The 21,916-nt window shown below is 46.4% G+C and overlaps 1 protein-coding gene across 1 annotated transcript in view; it reads right to left on the reverse strand.

Moving 5' to 3' along the window:
• Window positions 1-4,641, reverse strand: part of UBXN7 (UBX domain protein 7) — a 45,186-nt gene extending 40,545 nt beyond the window's left edge. Inside the window, exon 1 of the mRNA XM_054039531.1 lies at window positions 4,447-4,641. Coding sequence (XP_053895506.1) covers window positions 4,447-4,591 — 145 coding nt within the window. The 5' untranslated portion in view covers window positions 4,592-4,641. The remainder of the gene's footprint in view (window positions 1-4,446) is intronic.
• Window positions 4,642-21,916: the final 17,275 nt, after the last annotated feature.

Genomic DNA, 21,916 nt, shown 5'->3' on the forward strand with positions numbered 1-21,916 from the left:
CTCTTTTACGGCCTGCTGCCATTATAGGTTTTCCCTTCTAGTGAGAGAAGGTAGGTAGATCTCAAATCAATGAAGGCTACACTCAAAGATCTCAAGACTTCTCGAATATGCTGCTCATACATTTTCACTTTTGTTTCTACTGCCCATCCCTTCCTTCTCACATTTATCTCCAGACTTCTTCTCCTTGTCCAGATCTATTCCGCCCCCAACAATCTTCTATTCATTGAACTTTTTGAAACTTTGCACTTTTAGAGAGAGGTAAGGGATTGACTCTGTGTACACAAATTTGCAGAGGGACAATAGGGTTGAGGTCTGTTATTTCTCACCTCTGTTAATTTATTTTAAAACATTTTTGCTGTTAACAAGCATGTTATCTCTGGAGACAAATCCATAGTTTGAGAACCGCAAAACTAAGCATCTCTGATGGTATCTTCTAGACTGAGCACTGAGTCCCATTGGATAGATAGAAAGATTAACCTAAATAATCTATACAGAAGCCCTTGGAACCTCATAAGATTCGGTCCCTAATCCATGAACTATTGGAACTCATTTACAAAACTTCTTAATCATTACATGAATCTATTGTCTCATACTATAGAATTAGAATTTATAATCCCTATTCCATGATGAAATATCTTTGAGCTATAATGCATCTATCTTTAGATCAGATTTTTCCTCACAAAGCATTTTATAAAAAAAATCCAATTTTTTTGGATTAAAAAAAAAAATCATTGATTTTTATCCACCGAGGTATAACGGTTTCAGCCAGTGTATGATGGATATTTATAGCAGAAGGGCCATGTTCCCTACTTTATTTATCATCTGACCAAGATACAGAGTGAGCAAAAGAGAACTAGCAGATGCTCAGTCCAGAGAAGATGAGCATAACAACTGGCAGAAAGAAGGGATGGAGGAAGGTTTGTTTACATGTTGATACATGTCCATTTATTAAAACGGTTCCCAGTCTCAGTGTCTTACTGTATCCATTACTGTTCATGGATACGAGTAACAACATTGACTCGCAGTACCACCTCCTTCTCTACATCAAAAGATCTTTCCCCTTCAGGCCGAGTATCCCAAAGTTAGTAATGCCATAGAGCACTGTCATCTGGGGAATTTATTTTCCCTAACAGTCTACCTATCAGAGCACAAGTGTGAGTTCTCCATCCCACAGAAGGACAGTGTTGTCGTAGTCATGTTAGTCCCAGGATATTAGAGAGACAAATTGAGTGAGGTAATAGCTTTTATTGGACCAACTTCTGTTGGTGAAAGAGAGAAGCTTTCAAGATTACACAGAGCTCTTCTTCAGGTCATTGTAGGTGAAGGCAGTTAGTGAGTTACAGAGGCAGAATTCAATGGAGTTAGCCTCGGGAGTAGCTTTTGTACTCATGATTAGTTTAAGTGTCCAAATACCATAGTAATGAGGAAAAGAAGATTATATTGTATAAAATTAGAGTTGTAGTAAATTAAGCCACCTTGGCCTAAACCCACTTTATCTTAGTCACTCAACCTATATTTGGCAACACTAGATTTCCCGGGAAGCTCTAGTGAAAACAGCCCAGCCAGCAAATGAAACACTTCAAGGGCTGGAAAATGTCTGGATAAAGCAGGGGTTCTCAAACTGGGGCTTGGGACCCCTCAGGAGGTCACGAGGTTATTACATGGGAGGTCACGAGCTGTCAGCCTCCAACCCAAACCCTGCTTTGCCTCCAGTATTTATAATGGTGTTAAATATATTTTAAAAGTGTTTTAAATGTATAAAGGAGGTGCACTCAGAGGTTTGCTATGTGAAAGGGGTCACCAATACAAAAGTTTGAGAACCACTGGGATAAAGTGACTTTGAATGACCTATGCTATTACATTAAGTCACAGACAATGTCAGCTTGTCTGACAGAGCAACTTTCCAAAGACAATTTGCCAAGAGAAGTAGCAACAATCTTGATAGAAGTCAACTCTATTTTGAGGCCTTAATTAAAATGGTGAATAAATACAAAAGCAAACTAGTTATCAGAGATAACTAGGTACAAGTATGGAAACGATGTCTAATTCCTTTAAACTGTAATCACAATGTGTTATAAAAATGCCCATTACATTTTATTGCCATTATATCAGCAATGCTCAAACATTTTTACACTTTGAAATGACCACATCATCCTACAACTCCCACATGGTTATGTGCAGTCACTCGCAGCTGCAAGGACATTGCCATTTTCAGGTATCTGCTATCAAAACCTATCATTGCTTGTAGAAGACAAAAGTTGTCTAGAACAGCATTTCTCAAATGCAGCCACCATAGCCGCACAAGGCCACCAGGGGCTTTTCTTGCAGCCACAGTCTCCTGGGCTGTGATTGGGGGGGAGGAGGCAAAGTAGCAGCCCCTTCCCTCTCCCTGTTGCGCCTGGATGCATCGCCTTGGTGTTGGTTGCTGGGGCTGCCAGCAGGGTTGGGTCCTGACCCTTCTGGAGATACCTGGGTCACAATGCGGGAGGACCAGGCAGCCGGTGAGTTCCCCACCTTCCAGGGGCGATGGGGCTCAGGCTTTGGGCTTCAGCCCTGGGATGGTGGGGCGGCAGGCTCCAGCCAAGGGGCTTCAGGCTCCATCCCCAGGCTCCAGCTGTGCGGCGGCAGGCCCCAGACTCCGGATGCGGGGCTTCAGGCTCCACCCCCACACTGCCTTCCCGATCCCCCATCCAGGGCTTAATTTGTCCCTAGGCTTGGGAGGGCTAAGTAAGGCTGCTGTGAAAAGTGATACTTGTATGTTTGTTAATATCACTTTTCACAGCAGACTTACTAGCTAGCAATAAATAAATTACAATGATTTGGACACGTATATGTGCATATTTATTTGTTTTTCCTAAAGATAATTAAGTATTTTAGGAAAAAGAGTGAGAGCGACCACCAGTAAGGGTTGGTGGCCGCACTCTGATGCCACCAAAAAATTTGTCCCGAGAACCTCTGGTCTAGAACCAGTGTGTCTGCACTAATGTTCTACAATTAATAAATGCTCTAAAACCAGCTTTACTTCCTTTACAAAATATTTAATGTTGCATCTGCCTTGAAATGAGCACTCCAAACACTGAAATGTGAACCAAAAAAGTCATCTAGTTTCATTGTAGCCCTTGTGTGTATTTTTTCCAATTTCTTACAGCCACTCTTCTTGGTGAGCAACAACAAAAAGTCAGTTCTCGGTTTCCTACAGCAGAAATATACTAAATGACTTTCTCCTCATTCTTCATTAGTGGGGCCCAGCAGAGCCATAAGATATTGTACTCTCTCTGAGAGGATTAAAATGACTATTTGTGATTTACAAAGAACTGACTTACTAAGAATTCCCCAGGGTACAGGCTAACATGTATCCCTATCAGTTTACTAGCTACTTAACATCTACAATATTGTTAACCTAGATTTTGGGCCAATCATACCTGACTATTAAAAGGGATACAACCTGGAATTTAATTAGTTATAACAAGAAACTTAGTAGTTCCACTTATTGCACTCACCAAGTCACTCTGACGATTTTATAGTTTGACAGCCATATTTTCCTATCTTTTAAAACCCTTCCCTCCTCTGTTGTGGTGTGAAGGCACACAAATAGAGGAAACTATAACGAAACAGCCTATGCACAAGTTGTATCAAGCGCTCAAGATAAAGCAAACAAAGAATTTTCATTGGGAGCAATCCAGTGCCATTTGTAAGAACGGTGGGGAAATGTATACCGACAAAGCGGATCTTCATTTCAATGCACTAATAGATTACTTCCACAGATCATGTTACACCAGAATCTGCTGCCCACTAATTACTCAAGCAAACAGAACTTCAGTTACTCTCGGGGAAGCAGGAGGAGGAAGACGGATGCATCTTGTGGTCTCTGTTGAGTGCAAGGAGCACCTGTCCTGGCGATGGAGGAAAAAGAAGAGCATCTGACAGCGTTGGAGTGTCACCCGTACAGCAGACAGTGACTCCTTGTCAGACCCCCAGCTCCCCGGCAGCCTGTCCCCTCCCGCCTGTCCGTCCGCCCGCCCACCCGGCTCCGAGGCTCTGTGCCGCAGACACAGGCCGGGCGGCGGCCCGTCTGCCCGGTGGGATGCCTGAGCGCCCTTTCTTGGGCCGGGACTTCGCCGGGAGAGCAGGGCCGGGGCCGCCCCCAGAAGGTCACAGAGAAACGGGGCAGCACCTGGCCTAACCTGCCTTGGGGAGGATGGGGAACCCCACATCCCCTCAGCCGGGAGCCTCCGTGCCAGCGCCGATCCGCCGGGCACAGCCCGCGCCCCCCTGCCGGAAGCCGCCGCTGGCCCAGGCCGCCTACACTCGGAGCTGGACCAGAGCAGCGGGGCCCAGCCCGCCGGTGCTACCCCTGCACCGCCCCCCGATACTGGGGCTACAGGACGTGCACAGCCCCCCCACGGGGCCCCGGTGGCCCACACCCCCGGCTTCCGTGCGTCTCACCCGTGATGGCGGTGAACTGCTGGATTAACCCTTTGAGCGCCGAGGAGGCCGCAGAGCCCCCGTGCGCCGCCATCTTGCCGCCGCCGCCACCGCCGCCGAACAACAACACACCAGCCACCTGCCCGGCTGCTGTGCGCAGGCGCATAGCCAGCCAGCCGCCCGACCGAACGCCCCTTCCCCTCGCTCGCCACCAGGGAGGCGCTTTCAATTTCAATGTCAAGCTTTATTGGGGGCCGCGGTTGCTCCACCCACTTCCCCGCCCCCTCAGGGGCGGGACGCTACTGTCCCCTCCCCCAGCGCTGGGCGGTGCCTAGGACCAAAGTGAGGGCCCTAGCCCTGCCCCCTCCACCAAGGCCCGGGCCCTGACAGCCCCTGCTGCTGCTATGTCCCTCCTTGGTACAGGCACTAAAAAGTCAGGCTGCTTCCCTCATAAGATTAGCTAGAAAATCAGGAGGGTTTTTTAAAGAAATAACATGCGGTTCTTTAAGTAGGGCAACGGGGGCTGAGCCCTTCATGACTGCACCAGCTGAGCACCCCTTTCTTCATGCAACCAGGCAGGCTAGAAAAGGCTTTTTTTTTTTTAAACGGTCTCTCCTATTCCCATGACTCCAAGAGCTGGGACCTTATGAAAAGCAGCATGGATCATGCAACACACTATATATTAATGAGAAATGGTGGCATGAGGGTTAGAAGTTGGCCAGCTACACTAGAGCTACCCATAGGGGATCCATCACCACCGTTCTGTGAGCAGGCTGCTCATGCCATGCCCATATTGAGTCTGGTGCTACGAAGGCAGTAGTTAGGCTTCAACCACTCCCACCACTCCCCGCCTGCAGTAACGGTGGCAGGAGTCTAGTGCCAGTGAGCATTCTGTCAACACACCAGGCAGATGAATGGGGTAATTCAGACTTCTCCAATGCTTCCTGTAGATGCAAATAGATGTCACAGAGACCACACTATAATTAAATTTTAGCATCATTAAAAAGGGTAGGGAAAAAAATACCAAAGAAACCCACCCCGGTAGCATTTTTTAACTTCAAAGAGAGGAACTTACCAAAAAATGAGGAAGCTAGTTAAACAGAAATTAAAAGGAACAGTCACAAAAATGAAATGCCTGCAAGCTGCGTGGAACAGACTTAAATGCCACAGTGGAGGTTCAAACTAAACGTATACTTAAAATAATAAAAAATAGGACCAAAAAATTGCTACCCTGGCTAATCAGCAGACTAAAGAGGTGGTTAAAGGCAAACAGGCATCCTTTAAAAATTGGAAGTCAAATCCTGCTGCAGAAAATACAAAGGAGCATAAACTTTGGCAAGTGTAAAAGTGTAATTAGGCAGGTCAAAAAAGAATGTGACGAGCAAATAGCAAAAGACACAAACAGCAAAAAATAAAATAATCAAGTACATTAGAAGTGGGAAGCCTACCAAACAATCTGGGTCCACTAGATAATCAAGGTATTCAAGGACCACTCAAAGAAGACAAGACTGTTGCAGAGAAGCTAAATGAATTCTTTGCATGAATCTTCACTGTAGAGGATGTAAGGGAGATTCCCACACCTAAGCCATTCTTTTTAGGTGACAAATCTGAGGAACTCTCTTAGATCGAGGTGGCAATAGAGGAGGTTTTGTAACAAATTGAGAAAAAGCAGGACCACATGGTATTCACCCAAGAGTTCTGAAGGAACTCAAAAATGAAATTGCAGAACTACTACCTATTGTATGTAACCTATTCCTTAAATCAGCCTCCGTACCATATGACTCAAGGATAGCTAACATAACACTGATTTTTAAAGAAGGCTCCAGAAGCAATCCTGGCAGTGACAGGCCAGTAAGCCTTACTTCATTACCAGGCAAACTGGTTTAAGCTATAGTAAAGAACAAAATTATCAGACACATAGATTAACATAATATAGAGATGGATGGAAGGGACCTCAAGAGGTCATCTCGTACATGTCCCTGTGATGAGGAAGGACCAAGTTTACCTAGACCATCCCTGACTTGTTCTTAAAAACTTCAAAGGATGGGGATTCCACAATTTTCCTAGCAATGATGGGGAAGAGTCAACATGTTTTTTGTAAAGGGGAATCATAGAATATCAGGATTGGAAGGGACCTCAGGAGGTCATCTAGTCCAACCCCCTGCTCAAAGCAGGACCAATCCCCAGACAGATTTTTACCCCAGTTCCCTAAATGGCCCCCTCAAGGATTGAACTCACAACCCTGGGTTTAGCAGGCCAATGCTCAAACCACTGAGCTATCCCTCCCCCCAAAAATCATACCTCACCAATCTATTAGAATTCTTTGAGAGGGTCAACAAGCATGTGGACAAGGGTGATCCAGTTGATATAGTGTTCTTGGACATTCAGAAAGCCTTTGACATGATCCCACACCAAAGGCTCTTAAGCAAAGTAAGCAGTCATGGGATAAGAGGGAAGGTCCTCTCATGACTCAGTAATTGGTTAAAAGATAGGAAACAAAAAGATAGGAATTAAATGGTCAGTTTACACAGTGAACAGGTAAATAGTGGGGCTTCCCAAGGATTTGTAGTGGGACCTGTGCTGTTCAACATATTCAAAAATTATCAGGAAAAGGGAATAATCACTGGGGTGGCAAAGTTTGCAGATGATACAAAAATATTCAAGATAGTAAAGTCCAAAGCTGACTGTGATGAGTTACAAAGGGATCTCACAAAATGGGGTGAGTAAGCAAGAAAATGGCAGAGGAAATTAAATGTTGATAAATGCAAAGTAACACACATTGAAAACAATTCCAATATACAAGCAAGATACCGGTATCAAAATTAACTGTTAACACTCAAGAAAAAGATCTTGGAGTCATCATGGATAGCTCTTTGAAAACATCCACTCAAAATGTGCAGCGGCAGTCAAAAAACGCTAACAATGTTAAGAACCATTAGGAAACTGGTAAAATATAATGCCACTATATAAATCCATGGGTACACCATGGATTCTGCTTGCCCCATCTCAAAAAAAGATTAGACTTGGAAAAAGTACAGAGGGCAACAAAACGATTAGGGATCTAGAACAGCTTTCATATGAAGAGAGATTTAGAAGACTGGGACTGTTCAGCTTAGAAATGAAATGATTAAGGGAGGATATGATAGAGGTCTATAAAATTATGAATGGGTTGGAGAAAGTGAATAAGGGAGTGTTATGTATTCCTTCACATAACACAAGAAACCCAGGATACCCTATGAAATTAATAGGCAGCAGGTTTAAAACAAACATAAGGAAGTACTTCTTCACACAATGCACAGTCAACCTGTGGAACTCATTGCCAGGGGATATTCTAGATTTGATTTTGACAAATAGGAAAGAACTGGTTGAAAATTTGAAAGTGGAAGGCAACTTGGGTGAACGTGATCATGAAATGGTAGAGTTCATGATTCTAAGAAATGGTAGGAGAGAGAACAGCACAATAAAGACAATGGATTTCAAGAAGGCAGACTTTAGCAAACTCAGGGAGTTAGTAGATAAAATCCCATGGGAAGCAAGTCTAAGGGGAAAAACAGCTGAATACAGTTGGCAGTTTTTCAAAGAAACATTATTAAGGGCAAAAGAACAAACTATCCCACATAAGAATGGCTGTGTGAAGACTTCCTTTTGTTTTAAACCCACTGCCCATTAATTTCATTTGGTGGCCCCTAGTTCTTATATTATTGGAACAAGTAAATAACTTTTCCTTATTCACTTTCTTCACACCACTATCCCCTTTTTAATGATTCCTAACATCCTGTTTGCTTTTTTGACCGCCTCTGCACACTGCATGATGTCTTCAGAGAGCTATCCCTGATGACTCCAAGATCTTTCTCCTGATTCGTTGTAACTAAATTAGCCCCCATCATATTGTACGTATAGTTGGGGTTATTTTTTCCAACGTGCATTACTTTACATTTATCCACATTAAATTTCATTTGCCATTTTGTTGCGCAATCACTTCGTTTTGTGAAATCTTTTTGAAGTTCTTCACCGTCTGCCTTGGTTTTAACTATCTTGAGCAGTTTAGTATCATCTGCAAACTTTGCCACCTCACTTTTTACCCCTTTCTCCAGATCATTTATGAATAAGTTGAATAGGATTGGTCCTAGGACTGACCCTTGCGGAACACCACTAGTTATCCCTCTCCATTCTGAAAATTTACCATTTATTCCTACCCTTTGTTCCCTGTCTTTTAACCAGTTCTCAATTTATAAAAGGATCTTCCCTCTTATCCCATGACAGCTTAATTTAAGTAATAGCCTTTGGTGATGGACTTTGTCAAAGGCTTTCTGGAAATCTAAGTACATTATGTCCACTGGATTCCCCCTTGTCCACATGTTTGTTGACCCCTTCAAAGAATTCTAATAGATTAGTAAGACATGATTTCCCTTTACAGAAACCATGCTGACTTTTGCCCAACAATGTATGTTCTTCTATGTGTCTGACAATTTTATTCTTTACTGTTGTTTCAACTAATTTGCCCGGCATTGACGTTAGACTTACCAGTCTGTAATTGCCGGGATCACCTCTAGAGCCCTTTTTAAATATTGGCGTTACATTAGCCATCTTCCAGTCAGTCATTGGGTACAGAAGCTGATTTAAAGGACAGGTTACAATCCATAGTTAATAGTTCCGCAATTTCACATTTGAGTTCTTTCAGAACTCCTGGGTGAATGCCATCTGGTCCCGGTGACTTGTTATATTGTTAAGTTTATCAATTAATTCCAAAACGTCCTCTAGTGACACTTCAATCTATGACAATTCCTCAGATTTGTCACCTACAAAAGACGGCTCAGGTTTGGGAATCTCCCTAATATCCTCAGCCGTGAAGACTGAAGCAAAGAATTCATTTAGTTTCTCCGCAATGACTTTATCGTCTTTAAGTGCTCCTTTTGTGTCTCGATCGTCCCTCCCTCCCCTGCACGACCTGTTCTGTCCTTCCGAGATATTTTGTACCCCGGAATGATTGTGTCCCATTGATTGTCCCCACTCCACCAGGTTTCTGTGATGTCTATTATATCAATATCCTCCTTTAACACGAGGCACTCTAGTTCACCCATCTTATTATATAGACTTCTAGCATTTGAGTACAATCATTTTCAAAACTTGTCACTGTTTATTTGTCTGCCCTTTTCTGATGTGTCAGATTCTTTTTATGTGAATGTTTCTTGTCTGATCTGGCCCATACTTTATCCTCTTCCATCCTCTCCTCCTGATTAAAACCTAGAGAATCTCTATCAATAGACTCTCCTCTAAGAGAAGTCTCTGTCCGATCCATGTGCTCCTCTACAGCAATCGGCTTTCCCCCATCTCTTAGTGTAAAAACTGCTCTGCAACCTTTTTAATGTTAAGTGCCAGCAGTCTGGATACACTTTGGTTTAGGTGGAGCCCATACTTCCTGTACAGACTCCCCCACCCCAAAAGTTTCCCCAGTTCCTAATAAATCTAAACCCCTCCTCTCTACACCACCGTCTCATCCACGCACTGAGACTCTGAAGTTCTGCCTGCCTACCTGCATAGGAAAGATAGGAAATATCTTCCCACTGCGTCGGAAAGATAGGAAGCATGGCAAGAGACCACCGTGGCTTAACCAGGCGATCTTCAGTGATCTAAATCTCAAAAAAGAGTCCTACAAAAAGTGGAAACTCTGTCAAATTACAAAGGATGAATATAAGTAAATAACACAAGTATGTAGGGACAAAATTAGAAAAGCTAAGGCACAAAATGACAGGTTTCAGAGTAACAGCCGTGTTAGTCTGTATCTGCAAAAAGAAGAACAGGAGTACTTGTGGCACCTTAGAGACTAACAAATTTATTAGAGCATAAGCTTTCGTGGACTACAGCCCACTTCTTCGGATGCATATAGAATGGAACATATATTGAGGAGATATATATACACACATACAGAGAGCATAAACAGGTGGGAGTTGTCTTACCAACTCTGAGAGGCCAATTAATTAAGAGAAAAAAAAAAACTTTTGAAGTGATAATCAAGCTAGCCCAGTACAGACAGTGTGATAATAAGTGTGAGAGTACTTACAAGGGGAGATAGAGTCAATGTTTGTAATGGCTCAGCCATTCCCAGTCCTTATTCAAACCGGAGTTGATTGTGTCTAGTTTGCATATCAATTCTAGCTCTGCAGTCTCTCTTTGGAGTCTGTTTTTGAAGTTTTTCTGTTGTAATATAGCCACCCGCAGGTCTGTCAATTCAAGTGACATCATCATAGGACCTAATCACATCAGCCATACCATCAGGGGCTCGTTCACCTGCACATCTACCAATGTGATATATGCCATCATGTGCCAGCAATGCCCCTCTGCCATGTACATTGGCCAAACCGGACAGTCTCTACGCAAAAGAATTAATGGACACAAATCTGACATCAGGAATCAAAATACTCAAAAACCAGTGGGAGAACACTTTAACCTGTCTGGTCATTCAGTGATAGACCTGCGGGTGGCTATATTACAACAGAAAAACTTCAAAAACAGACTCCAAAGAGAGACTGCAGAGCTAGAATTGATATGCAAACTAGACACAATCAACTCCGGTTTGAATAAGGACTGGGAATGGCTGAGCCATTACAAACATTGACTCTATCTCCCCTTGTAAGTACTCTCACACTTATTATCAAACTGTCTGTACTGGGCTAGCTTGATTATCACTTCAAAAGTTTTTTTTTTTTTTTCCTCTTAATTAATTGGCCTCTCAGAGTTGGTAAGACAACTCCCACCTGTTTATGCTCTCTGTATGTGTGTATATATATATCTCCTCAATATATGTTCCATTCTATATGCATCCGAAGAAGTGGGCTGTAGTCCACGAAAGCTTATGCTCTAATAAATTTGTTAGTCTCTAAGGCACAAAATGAGATTAAAGTAGCTAGGGACATAAAAGGAAACAAGAAAACATTCTACAAATACATTAGAAGCAAGAGGAAGACCAAGGACATAGTAGGCCCATTACTCAGTGAGGGGGGAAAAACAATAACAGAAAATGTGGAAATGGCAAAGGTGCTAAATAACTTCTTTGTTTCGGTTTTCACCAAGAAGGTTGGTGGCGATTGGACATCTAACATTGTGAATGCCAGTGAAAATGAGGTAGGATCAGAGTCTAAAATAGGGAAAGAACAAGTCAAAAATTACTTAGACAAGTTAGATGTCTTCAAATCAGCAGGGCCTGATGAAATGCATCCTAGAATACTCAAGGAACTGACTGAGGAGATATCTGAGCCATTAGCACTTATCTTTGAAAAGTCATGGAGGACGGGAAGATTGGAAAAGGGCAAATATAGTGCCCATCTATAAAAAGGGAAATAAGGACAACCCGGGGAATTACAGACCAGTCAGCTTAACTTCTGTACCTGGAAAGATAATGGAGCAAATAATTAAGCAATCAATTTGCAAACACCTAGAAGATAATAAAGTGATAAATAACAGTCAGCATGCATTTGTCAAGAACAAATTGTGTCTAACCAACCTGATAGCTTTCTTTGACAGGGTAACAAGCCTTGTGGATAGGGGGGAAGCAGTAGATGTGGTATATCTTGACTTTAGTAAGGCTTTTGATACTGTCTCATATGACCTTTTCATAGACAAACTAGGGAAATGCAACCTAGCTGGAGCTACTATAAGGTGGGTGCATAACTGGCTGGGAAATCGTTCCCAAAGAGTAGTTATCAGTGGTTCTCAGTCAGGCTGGAAGGGTATAACAAGTGGGTCCCACAGGGATCGGTTCTGGGTCCGGTTCTGTTCAATATCTTCATCAATGACTTAGATAATGGCATAGAGAGTACACTTATAAAGTTTGCAGAGGATACCAAGCTGGGAGGGGTTGCAAGTGCTTTGGAAGATAGGATTAAAATTCAAAATGATCTGAACAAACTGGAGAAATGGTCTGAAGTAAATAGAATGAAATTCAATAAAGACAAATGCAAAGTACTCCACTTAGGAAGGAACAATCAATTGCATACATACAAAATGGGAAATGACTGCCTAGGAAGGAGTATTGTGGAAAGGGATGTGGGGGTCATCGTGGATCACAAGCTAAATATGAGTCGACAGTGTAACGCTGTTGCAAAAAAAGCAAACATTTTGGGATGTATTAGCAGGAGTATTGTAAGCAAGACACGAGAAGCAATTCTTCTGCTCTACTCCGCGCTAATTAGGCCTCAACTGGAGTATTGTGTCCAGTTCTGGGTGTCACATTTCAGGAAAGATGTGGACAAATTGGAGAAAGTCCAGAGAAGAGCAACAAAAATTATTAAAGGTCCAGAAAATATGATCTATGAGGGAAGATTGAAAAAAATTGGGTTTGTTTAATCTGGAGAAGAGAAGACTGAGAGGGGACATAACAGTTTTCAAGTACATAAAAGGTTGTTACAAGGAGGAAAGAGAAAAATTGTTCTTCTTAACCTCTGAGGATAGGATAAGAAACAATGGGCTTAAATTGCAGCAAGGGAGGGTTTAGGTTGGACATTGGGAAAAACTTCCTAACTGTCAAAAAGTGGTTAAGCACTGGAATAAATTGCCTAGGGAGTTTGTGGAATCTCCATCATTGGGGATTTTTAATAGCAGGTGAGACAAACACCTGTCAGGGATTGTCTAGATCAGACGTGGGCAAACTACGGCCCGCGGGACCATCTTGCCTGGCCCCTGAGCTCCCGGCCAGGGAGCCTAGTCCCCGGCCCCTCCCCCGCTATCTCCTCTCCCCCACAGTCACGCCGTTGCACGGGCCGCACTTTGGCTCGCCGCTCCCGCTGGGCAGCATGGGGAGCGCAGTTGATTCTGGCTGGGTGTCACGGCTGCGAACTCCTCCTGCTGGTAAGGGGGTAGGGAGCGGGGGGGTTGGGTAAGGGAGCGGAGGTCCTGGTGGGCAGTCAGGGAGGAGGGGGCTGTTGGATGGGGTGGAGATTCTGGTGTGGCGATCAGTGGATGGGGAACAGGGAGGGTTGGGCGTGGGAGTCCCAGGGGGCCTGTCAGGAGGCGGGGATGTGCATAGGGGTCGGGAGGGCAGTCAGGAACAGTGAGGGTTGGATAAGGGGGTGGGATCCCCAGGGGCAATTAGGGGCGGGGGGTCCCGGGAGGGGGTGGTCAGGGGATGAGGAGCAGAGGGCAGTTGGATGGGGGTGGGAGTCCCGTGGGGGCTGTCAGGGGGCAGTGATGTGGATAGGGGTCGGAGCAGTCAGGGGACAGGGAGCAAGGCAGTTGGATAGGGGGTGGTCAGTGGACAAGGAGCACAGGGGGTTGGATGGGTTGGAGGTTCTGAGGGGGGCAGTCAGGGGGTGGGAAGTGGGAGGGGGCGGATAGGGGATGGGGGCCAAGCTGTTTGGGGAGGCACAGCCTTCCCTAACCGGCCCGCCATACAGTTGCGCAACCTCGATGTGGCCCTCGGGCCAAAAAATTTCCACCCCAGTCTAGATAATACTTAGTCCTGCCTTGAGTGCAGGGGACTGGACTAGATGACCTCTCAAGGTCCCTCTCAGTTCTAGGATTCTATGTTGTGAAGGCATAAAGTATAACTGGGTTCAAAAAAAGAGTTAGATAAGTTAATGGAGGATAGGTCCATCAATGGCTATTAGCCATGATGGTCGGGGTGCAACCCCATGCTTTGAATGTCCCTAAATCTTTGATTGACAGAAGCTGGGATTGGATGACAATGAATGGATCACTTCATAGCTGCTGTGTTCTGTCCATTTCCTCTGAAGCATCTGACACCAACCATAATACTTAGTCCTGCCTTGAATGCAGGGGACTGGACTAGACCTTGTAGATGGCAGGATGACTATGAGTCGACAATGTGACGTGGCGGTGAAAAAAGCCAATGCGGTCTTGGGATGCATTAGGCGAGGTATATCTAGTAGGGATAAGGAGGTGCTGCTTCCATTGTATAAGGCGCTGGTGAGACCTCATCTGGAGTACTGTGTGCAGTTCTGGTTTCCCATGTTTAAAAAAGATGTACTCAAACTGGAACGGGTACAGAGAAGGGCCACTAGGATGATCAGAGGAATGGATAACCTGTCGTATGAAAGGAGACTAGAGGAGCTCGGGTTGTTTAGTCTGACAAAACGAAGGCTGAGGGGGGGGATATGATTGCTCTCTTTAAATATATCAGAGGGATAAATACAAGGGAGGGAGAGGAATTATTCCAGCTTAGTACTAATGTGGACACGAGAACGAATGGATATAAACTGGCCGTGGGGAAGTTTAGGCTTGAAATTAGACGAAGGTTTCTGACCGTCAGAGGGGTGAAATATTGGAACAGCCTTCCGAGGGAAACGGTGGGGGCGAAGGACTTGTCTGGTTTTAAGATTAAGCTAGATAAGTTTATGGAGGGAATGGTTTAATGGAAAAACATGATTTTAACCAAGGAATACTGAGCCATGGCGAGTAAATAGTATAATGGCTAACAAGAGTCAGGCTGGAGACTCTTGCCTACGTGCTCGGGGTTTAACTGATCGCCATATTTTGGGGTCGGGAAGGAATTTTCCTCCAGGGTAGATTGGCAGCGGCCCTGGAGGTTTTTCGCCTTCCTCCGCAGCATGGGGCAGGGATCGCTAGCAGGAGGGTTCTCTGCCAATTGAAGTCACTAAGCCACAGGATTTGGGGACTTCATCAGCAGAGTCAAGGGAAGGGGTAGGGACGGCTTTGTGGCCTGCAGCATGCAGGGGGTCAGACCAGATGACCAGAATGGTCCCTTCTGACCTTAAAGTCTATGAGTCTATGACCTCTTGAGGTCCCTTCCAATTCTATGATTCTATGATAGTCGGAAGACAGCAGACTAGGCTTTATGAACCATTGGTCTGACCCAGTATGGCCATTCTTATGTTGGTTTATCTCAGAACAGTTCACACCTCAGAGCGGTTGCTCAAGGCTGCCTGTAGACTCAGGCACACATCATTGCATATGGGATGTCCAGGTCATGGTTTGAAGTGTTTTTTAAAATATTTTTTTAAACAGCCATGAAATCTAAACCTATTATTAAGTGAAGCACTGGAATAAATTGCCTAGTGACATTGTGGAATCTCTATCATTGGAGATTTTTAAGAGAAGGTTAGACAAACACCTGTCAGGAATGGTCTAGAAAATACTTAGTCCTGCCGTGAGTGCAGGGGACTGGACTAAATGACCTCCTGAGGTCCCTTCCAGGCCTATGATTTTTTTTTTTAAATTAAACTTGAGATTCATCACCGGATTAATCATAGAATCATAAAATCATAGAATATCAGGGTTGGAAGGGACCTCAGAAGGTCATCTGGTCCAACCCCCTACTCAAAGCAGGACCAATCCCCAACTAAATCATCGCAGCCAGGGCTTTGTCAAGACTGACATTAAAAACCTCTAAGGATGGAGATTCCACCACCTCCCTAGGTAACCCATTCCAGTGCTTCACCACCCACCTAGTGAAAAAGTTTTTCCTAATATCCAACCTAAACTTCCCCCACTGCAACTTGAGATCATTACTCCTTGTTCTGTCATCTGGTACCACTGAGAACAGTCTAGATCCATCCCCTTTGCAACCCCTTTTCAGGTAGTTGTAAGCAGCTATCAAATCCCCCCTTATTCTTATCTTCTGCAGACTAAAACAATCCCAGTTCCCTCAGTCTCTCCTCATAAGTCATGTGTTCCAGCCCCTAATAATTTTCGATGACCTCCGCTGGAATCTTCCCAATTTTTCCACATCCTTCTTGTAGTGTGGGGCCCAAAACTGGACACAGTACTCCAGATGAGGCCTCACCAATGTCGAATAGAGGGGAAGGATCATGTCCCTCGATCTGCTGGCAATGCTCCTACTTAGACAGCCCAAAATGCTGTTAGCCTTCTTGGCAACAAGGGCACACTTAACTCATACCCAGCTTCTCATCCACTTGTAACCCCTAGGTCTTTTTCTACAGAACTGCTGCCTAGCCATTTGGTCCCTAGTCTGCAGCAGTGCATGGGATTCTTCCATCCTAAGTGCAAGACACTGCACTTGTCCTTGTTGAACCTCATCAGATTTCTTTTTGCCTAATCCTCAAAATTGTCTACGTCCCTTTGTATCCTATCCCTACCCTCCAGCATATCTACCACTCCTCCCAGTTTAGTATCATCTGCAAACTTGCTGCGGGTGCAGTCCACGCCATCCTCCAGATCATTAATGAAGATGTTGAACAAAACCGGCCCCAGGACTGACCCTTGGGGCACTCCGCTTCATACCGGTTGCCAACTAGACATGGAGCTATTGATCACTACCCTTGAGCCCGACAATCTAGCCAGCTTTCTATCTACCTTATAGTCCATTAATCCAGCCCATACTACTTTAACTTGCCGGCAAGAATACTGTGGGAGACCGTACCAAAAGCTTTGCTAAAGTCAAGGAATAACACGTCCACTGCTTACCCTCATCCACAGGGCCAGTTATCTGCTCATAGAAGGCAATTAGGTTAGTCAGGCATGACTTGCCCTTGGTGAATCCATGCTGACTGTTCCTGATCACTTTCCTCTCCTCTAAATGCTTCAGAATGGATTCCAGAATTGATTCCAGACCTGCTCCATGATTTTTCCAGGGACTGACATGAGGCTGACTGGCCTGTAGTTCCCTGGATCCTCCTCCTTCCCCTTTTTAAAAGATGGGCACTACATTAGCCTTTTTCCAGTCATCTGGGACCTCCCCCGATCGCCATGAGTTTTCAAAGATAATGGCCAATGACTCTGCAATCACATCCGCCAACTCCTTTAGCACCCTCGGATGCAGCGCGTCCGGCCCCATGGATTTGTGCTCGTCCAGCTTTTCTAAATAGCCCCAAACCACTTCTTTCTCCACAGAGGGCTGTTCACCTCCTCCCCATGCTGTGCTGCCCAGTGCAGTAGTCTGGGAGCTGACCTTGTTCGTGAGGACAGAGGCAAAAAAAGCATTGAGTACATTAGCTTTTTCCACATCCTGTCACTAGGTTGCCTCCCTCATTTAGTAAGGGGCCCACACTTTCCTTGACCTTCTTCTTGTTGCTAACAAACCTGAAGAAACCCTTCTTGTTACTTTTAATATCTCTTGCTAGCTGCAACTCCAAGTGTGATTTGGCCTTCCTGATTTCACTCCTGCATGCCTGAGCAATATTTGTATACTCCTCCCCGGTCATTTGTCCAATCTTCCACTTCTTGTAAGCTTCTTTTTTGTGTTTAAGATCAGCAAGGATTTCACTGTTAAGCCAAGCTGGTTGCCTGCCATATTTACTATTCTTTCTACACATCAGGATGGTTTGTTCTTTATAAGGATTCTTTAAAATACAGCCAGCTGTCCTGGACTCCTTTCCCCCTCATGTTATTCTCCCAGGGGATCCTGCCCCATCAGTTCCCTGAGGGAGTCAAAGTCTGCTTTTCTGAAGTCCAGGGTCCGTATTCTGCTGCTCTTCTTTCTTCCTTGTGTCAGGATCCTGAACTCGACCATCTCATGGTCACTGCCTCCCAGGTTCCCATCCACTTTTGCTTCCCCTACTAATTCTTCCCAGTTTGTGAGCAGCAGGTCAAGAAGAGCTCTGCCACTAATTGGTTCCTCCAGCACTTGCACCAGGAAATTGTCCCCTACACTTAACAAAAACTTCCTGGATTTTCTGTGCACCGCTGTATTGCTCTCCCAGCAGATATTGGGGTGATTAAAGTCTCCCATGAGAACCAGGGCCTGTGATCTAGTAAAAGACGGTTACTCACCATTGTAACTGTTGTTCTTCGAGATGTGTTGCTCATATCCATTCCAATTAGGTGTGCGCGCGCTGCGTGCACGATCGTCGGAGAATTTTCTACCCTAGCAACACCCGGTGGGTCGGCTGTTGAGCCCCCTGGAGTGGCACCTTCATGGCGCTGGATATATACCCCAGCCGACCCAGCGCCCCCTCAGTTCCTTCTTGCCGGCTACTCCGACAGTGGGGAAGGGGGGCGGGTTTGGAATGGATATGAGCAACACATCTCGAAGAACAACAGTTACAAAGGTGAGTAACCGTCTTTTCTTCTTCAAGTGCTTGCTCATATCGATTCCAATTAGGTGACTCCCAAGCCTTACCTAAGGTGGTGGAGTCGGAGTGAGACATTGCTGTGTGCAAAACCGCTGACCCAAATGCAGCATCGTCTCTGGATTGTTGCACCAGCGCATAGTGAGCTGCAAAAGTGTGGACTGACTACCAAACTGCAGCTCTACAAATGTCCTGGATCAGGACTTGAGCCAGGAAGGCAGTCAAGGAGGCCTGGGCCCTCGTGGAGTGAGCGGTGAGGTGCGGCATCGGGACACCGGCCAGGTCGTAGCAAGCACGAATGCAGGACGTGATCCAAGAGGACAGGCATTGTGAGGAGACCGGTAAGCCTTTCATCCGGTCGGCCACTGCAACGAAGAGTTGTGTCGTCTTCCTAAACGGCTTTGTACGGTCAATATAGAAAGCCAGGGCCCTGCGTACGTCCAAAGAATGCAAACGCTGGTCTTGGCGAGTAGCGTGTGGCTTAGGATGGAAGACCAGGAGAAATATATCCTGGTTCACGTGAAACGGTGAGACTACCTTGGGAAGAAAGGCAGGATGGGGGCGAAGCTGCACCTTGTCCTTATGGAAAACAGTGTATGGGGGCTCGGACGTAAGCGCCCTGAGTTCAGAAACGCGCCTTGCTGAGGTGATGGCTACAAGGAAGGCTGTCTTCCAGGATAGGTACAGGAGTGAACAGGTAGCCAATGGCTCGAACGGAGGCCCTGTGAGCTTGGAAAGAACCAGGTTGAGATTCTACATCGGAACGGGCTGGCGTTGCTGTGGGTATATCCGGTCTAAGCCCTTGAGGAATCTAACGACCATCGGGTTAGAGAAGACCGAGGAAGCGAGTTATCCTGGGTGGAAGGCCGAAATAGCGGCGAGGTGAACCCTGATTGAAGATATCGCCAAGCCCTGCTGTTTTAGGGATAGGAGATATTCAAGTATGAGAGGAATAGGCACCTGTAAGAGGGACGTGACTCGCTGCTCGCACCAACAGGAGAACCGCTTCCACTTGGCTAAGTAAGTGGTCCGTGTCGAGGGCTTCCTACTTCCCAGCAGAATCTGCTGGACGGACTGCAAGCATTGCCGCTCTGCCCGGTTCAGCCATGGAGCATCCATGCCGTGAGGTGGAGCGATTGCAGGTCAGGGTGACATAGTCGGCCGTGGTCCTGAGAGATGAGATCTGGACACAAAGGAAGTGTGATCGGTGTTTGAACCGAGAGCTCCAACAATGTGGTGTACCAGTGCTGCCTCGGCCAAGCTGGAGCGACTAGAATTGCTCGTGCCTGGTCTGTGCGCAGCTTGAGCAGTACCCTGTGGACCAGAGGAAATGGAGGGAAAGCGTAGAACAGGTGGTCTTTCCAGGTTAGAAGGAACGCGTCCAACAGAGAGCCCAGAGCTCGCCCTTGTAGGGCGCAGAACGCGTGGCACTTCCTGTTGGCTCGAGATGCAAACAGGTCGACCTGGGGAAATCCCCACCTCTGGAAGACAGAATAGATGATGTCTGGGCGAATTGACCACTCATGTGTCTGGAAGGACCTGCTGAGACTGTCCGCTAGCGTATTCTGGACTCCAGGAAGAAACGATGCCGTGAGATGTATCGAGTGGGCGATGCAGAAGTCCCACAGGCAAATGGCCTCTTGGCATAGAAGCGACGAGCGGGCTCCTCCTTGTTTGTTGATGTAAAACATGGCCGTGGTGTTGTCGGTGAGAACTAACACACAACGGCCATGTAGGAGATTGAGAAATGCCTGGAAAGCCAGGCGCACCGCAATCAGCTCTCGAACATTGATGTGCAGGGCTAGTTGGGGTGCGGTCCACAGGCCCTGGGTATGGTGCTCCCCGAGGTGGGCACCCCAACCTAGAGATGAAGCGTCTGTGACCAGGTGCAGGGAGGGTTGTGGGGCGTGAAACGGGACTCCCGCGCAAACCACTTTGTGATCCAGCCACCAGGTGAGGGAAGTCAAGACCGAGCTCGGAACCGTGACCACCATGTTTAGGTTGTCCCAATAAGGACGGTATACCGATGATACCCAGGCCTGAAGTGGGCGAAGCCGAAGTCTGGCATGCCTGGTTACGTAAGTGCAAGAGGCCATGTGACCCAACAGGGCGAGGCACGTCCTCATTGTGGTAATCGGAAAGGCCCTGAGCCCTCGAATGACGCTTGTGACAGTATGAAAGCGATTGTCTGGTAGAATAGTTCGTGCACGTCTGGAGTCTAGGACTGCCCCAAAAAATTCTATCCTCTGGGTTGGCTCTAGAGTGGACTTCTCTTTGTTGAGTAGAATGCCCAACTCATGGAATGTGTGTACTATTATGTGGACGTGAGCTTGAACTTGCTCTCTGGTGCGGCGCGTACCAGCCAGTCGTCTAAGTACGGAAACACCTGTATCCCTTGTTGACGAAGGTATGCTGCCACGACAGCCATACATTTTGTGAACACTATGGGGGCAGAGGACAAGCCGAAGGGAAGGACTGCAAATTGGTAGTGCACCTTGTTTACCACAAATCGCAGGAAGCGCCTGTGAGGCGGGTAGATCGCTATATGAAAATATGCGTCCTTCATGTTGAGGGCGGCGAACCAGTCTCCAGGATCCAGGGAAGGGATAATGGTCCCCAGTGATACCATGCGGAACTTCAACTTTACTATGAATTTGTTGAGTCCGTGTAAGTCTAAGATAGGTCACAGACCCCCTTTTGACTTGGGGATCAGGAAGTAGCGGGAATAAAACCCCCTGCCCCTTAACTCTAGCGGAACCTCCTCTATGGCCCCCATAGAGAGGAGCCCAAAAACCTCCTGTGTAAGGAGATGCTCGTGAGAAGGGTCCCTGAAGAGAGATGGGTGGAGAGTGGGGGGGAAGGGACGAAGAAAACTGGAGAGCGTATCCCCTCTCCACCGTGCGAAGTACCCAACGGTCCGAGGTTATAAGGGACCAAGCACGGTGGAAACGGGAGAGGCGATCCTGAAAGGAGGGAGCTGGATCCTGGGTAGTGGCTGGGGCGCCGTCCTCGACCGCACCTTCAAAAGTTCTGCATAGGGCCTGAAGGTGGCCTAGGCGGCCCCTGGTTCTGACTGGGTTGAGGGTTGGTCGACCTTCACCTACCACTTCGTCCCCGCCTTCTGGCGAAGTCCTGTCTTGGACGAGGCGGGGGAGGGTAGAACCTTTGAGGCTGGGGCCTAAAGGGTCTGCACTGGGGCCCTGGGACATGCATCCCCAGGGAGCGCATGATCGTTCTCGAGTCCTTGAGGCTCTGCAGCCGAGAGTCCGTCTTCTCCGAGAACAGCCTGTGGCCCTCAAAGGGTAAATCCTGCAGGGTCTGCTGCAGTTCCGGCGGCAAGCCAGAGACCTGGAGCCAGGAGACTCGCCGCATGGTGATACCTGAGGTCAGCATCCTTGCAGCTGAGTCCGCTATGTCCAAGGAGGCCTGTAAGGAGATCCGTGCCACCTTCTTACCCTCCTCCACTAAGGCCCCGAACTCTTCCCTTG

This window comes from Malaclemys terrapin, chromosome 9 (genome assembly GCF_027887155.1).
Source record: "Malaclemys terrapin pileata isolate rMalTer1 chromosome 9, rMalTer1.hap1, whole genome shotgun sequence".
In the NCBI taxonomy this organism is placed as follows: domain Eukaryota; kingdom Metazoa; phylum Chordata; order Testudines; family Emydidae; genus Malaclemys; species Malaclemys terrapin.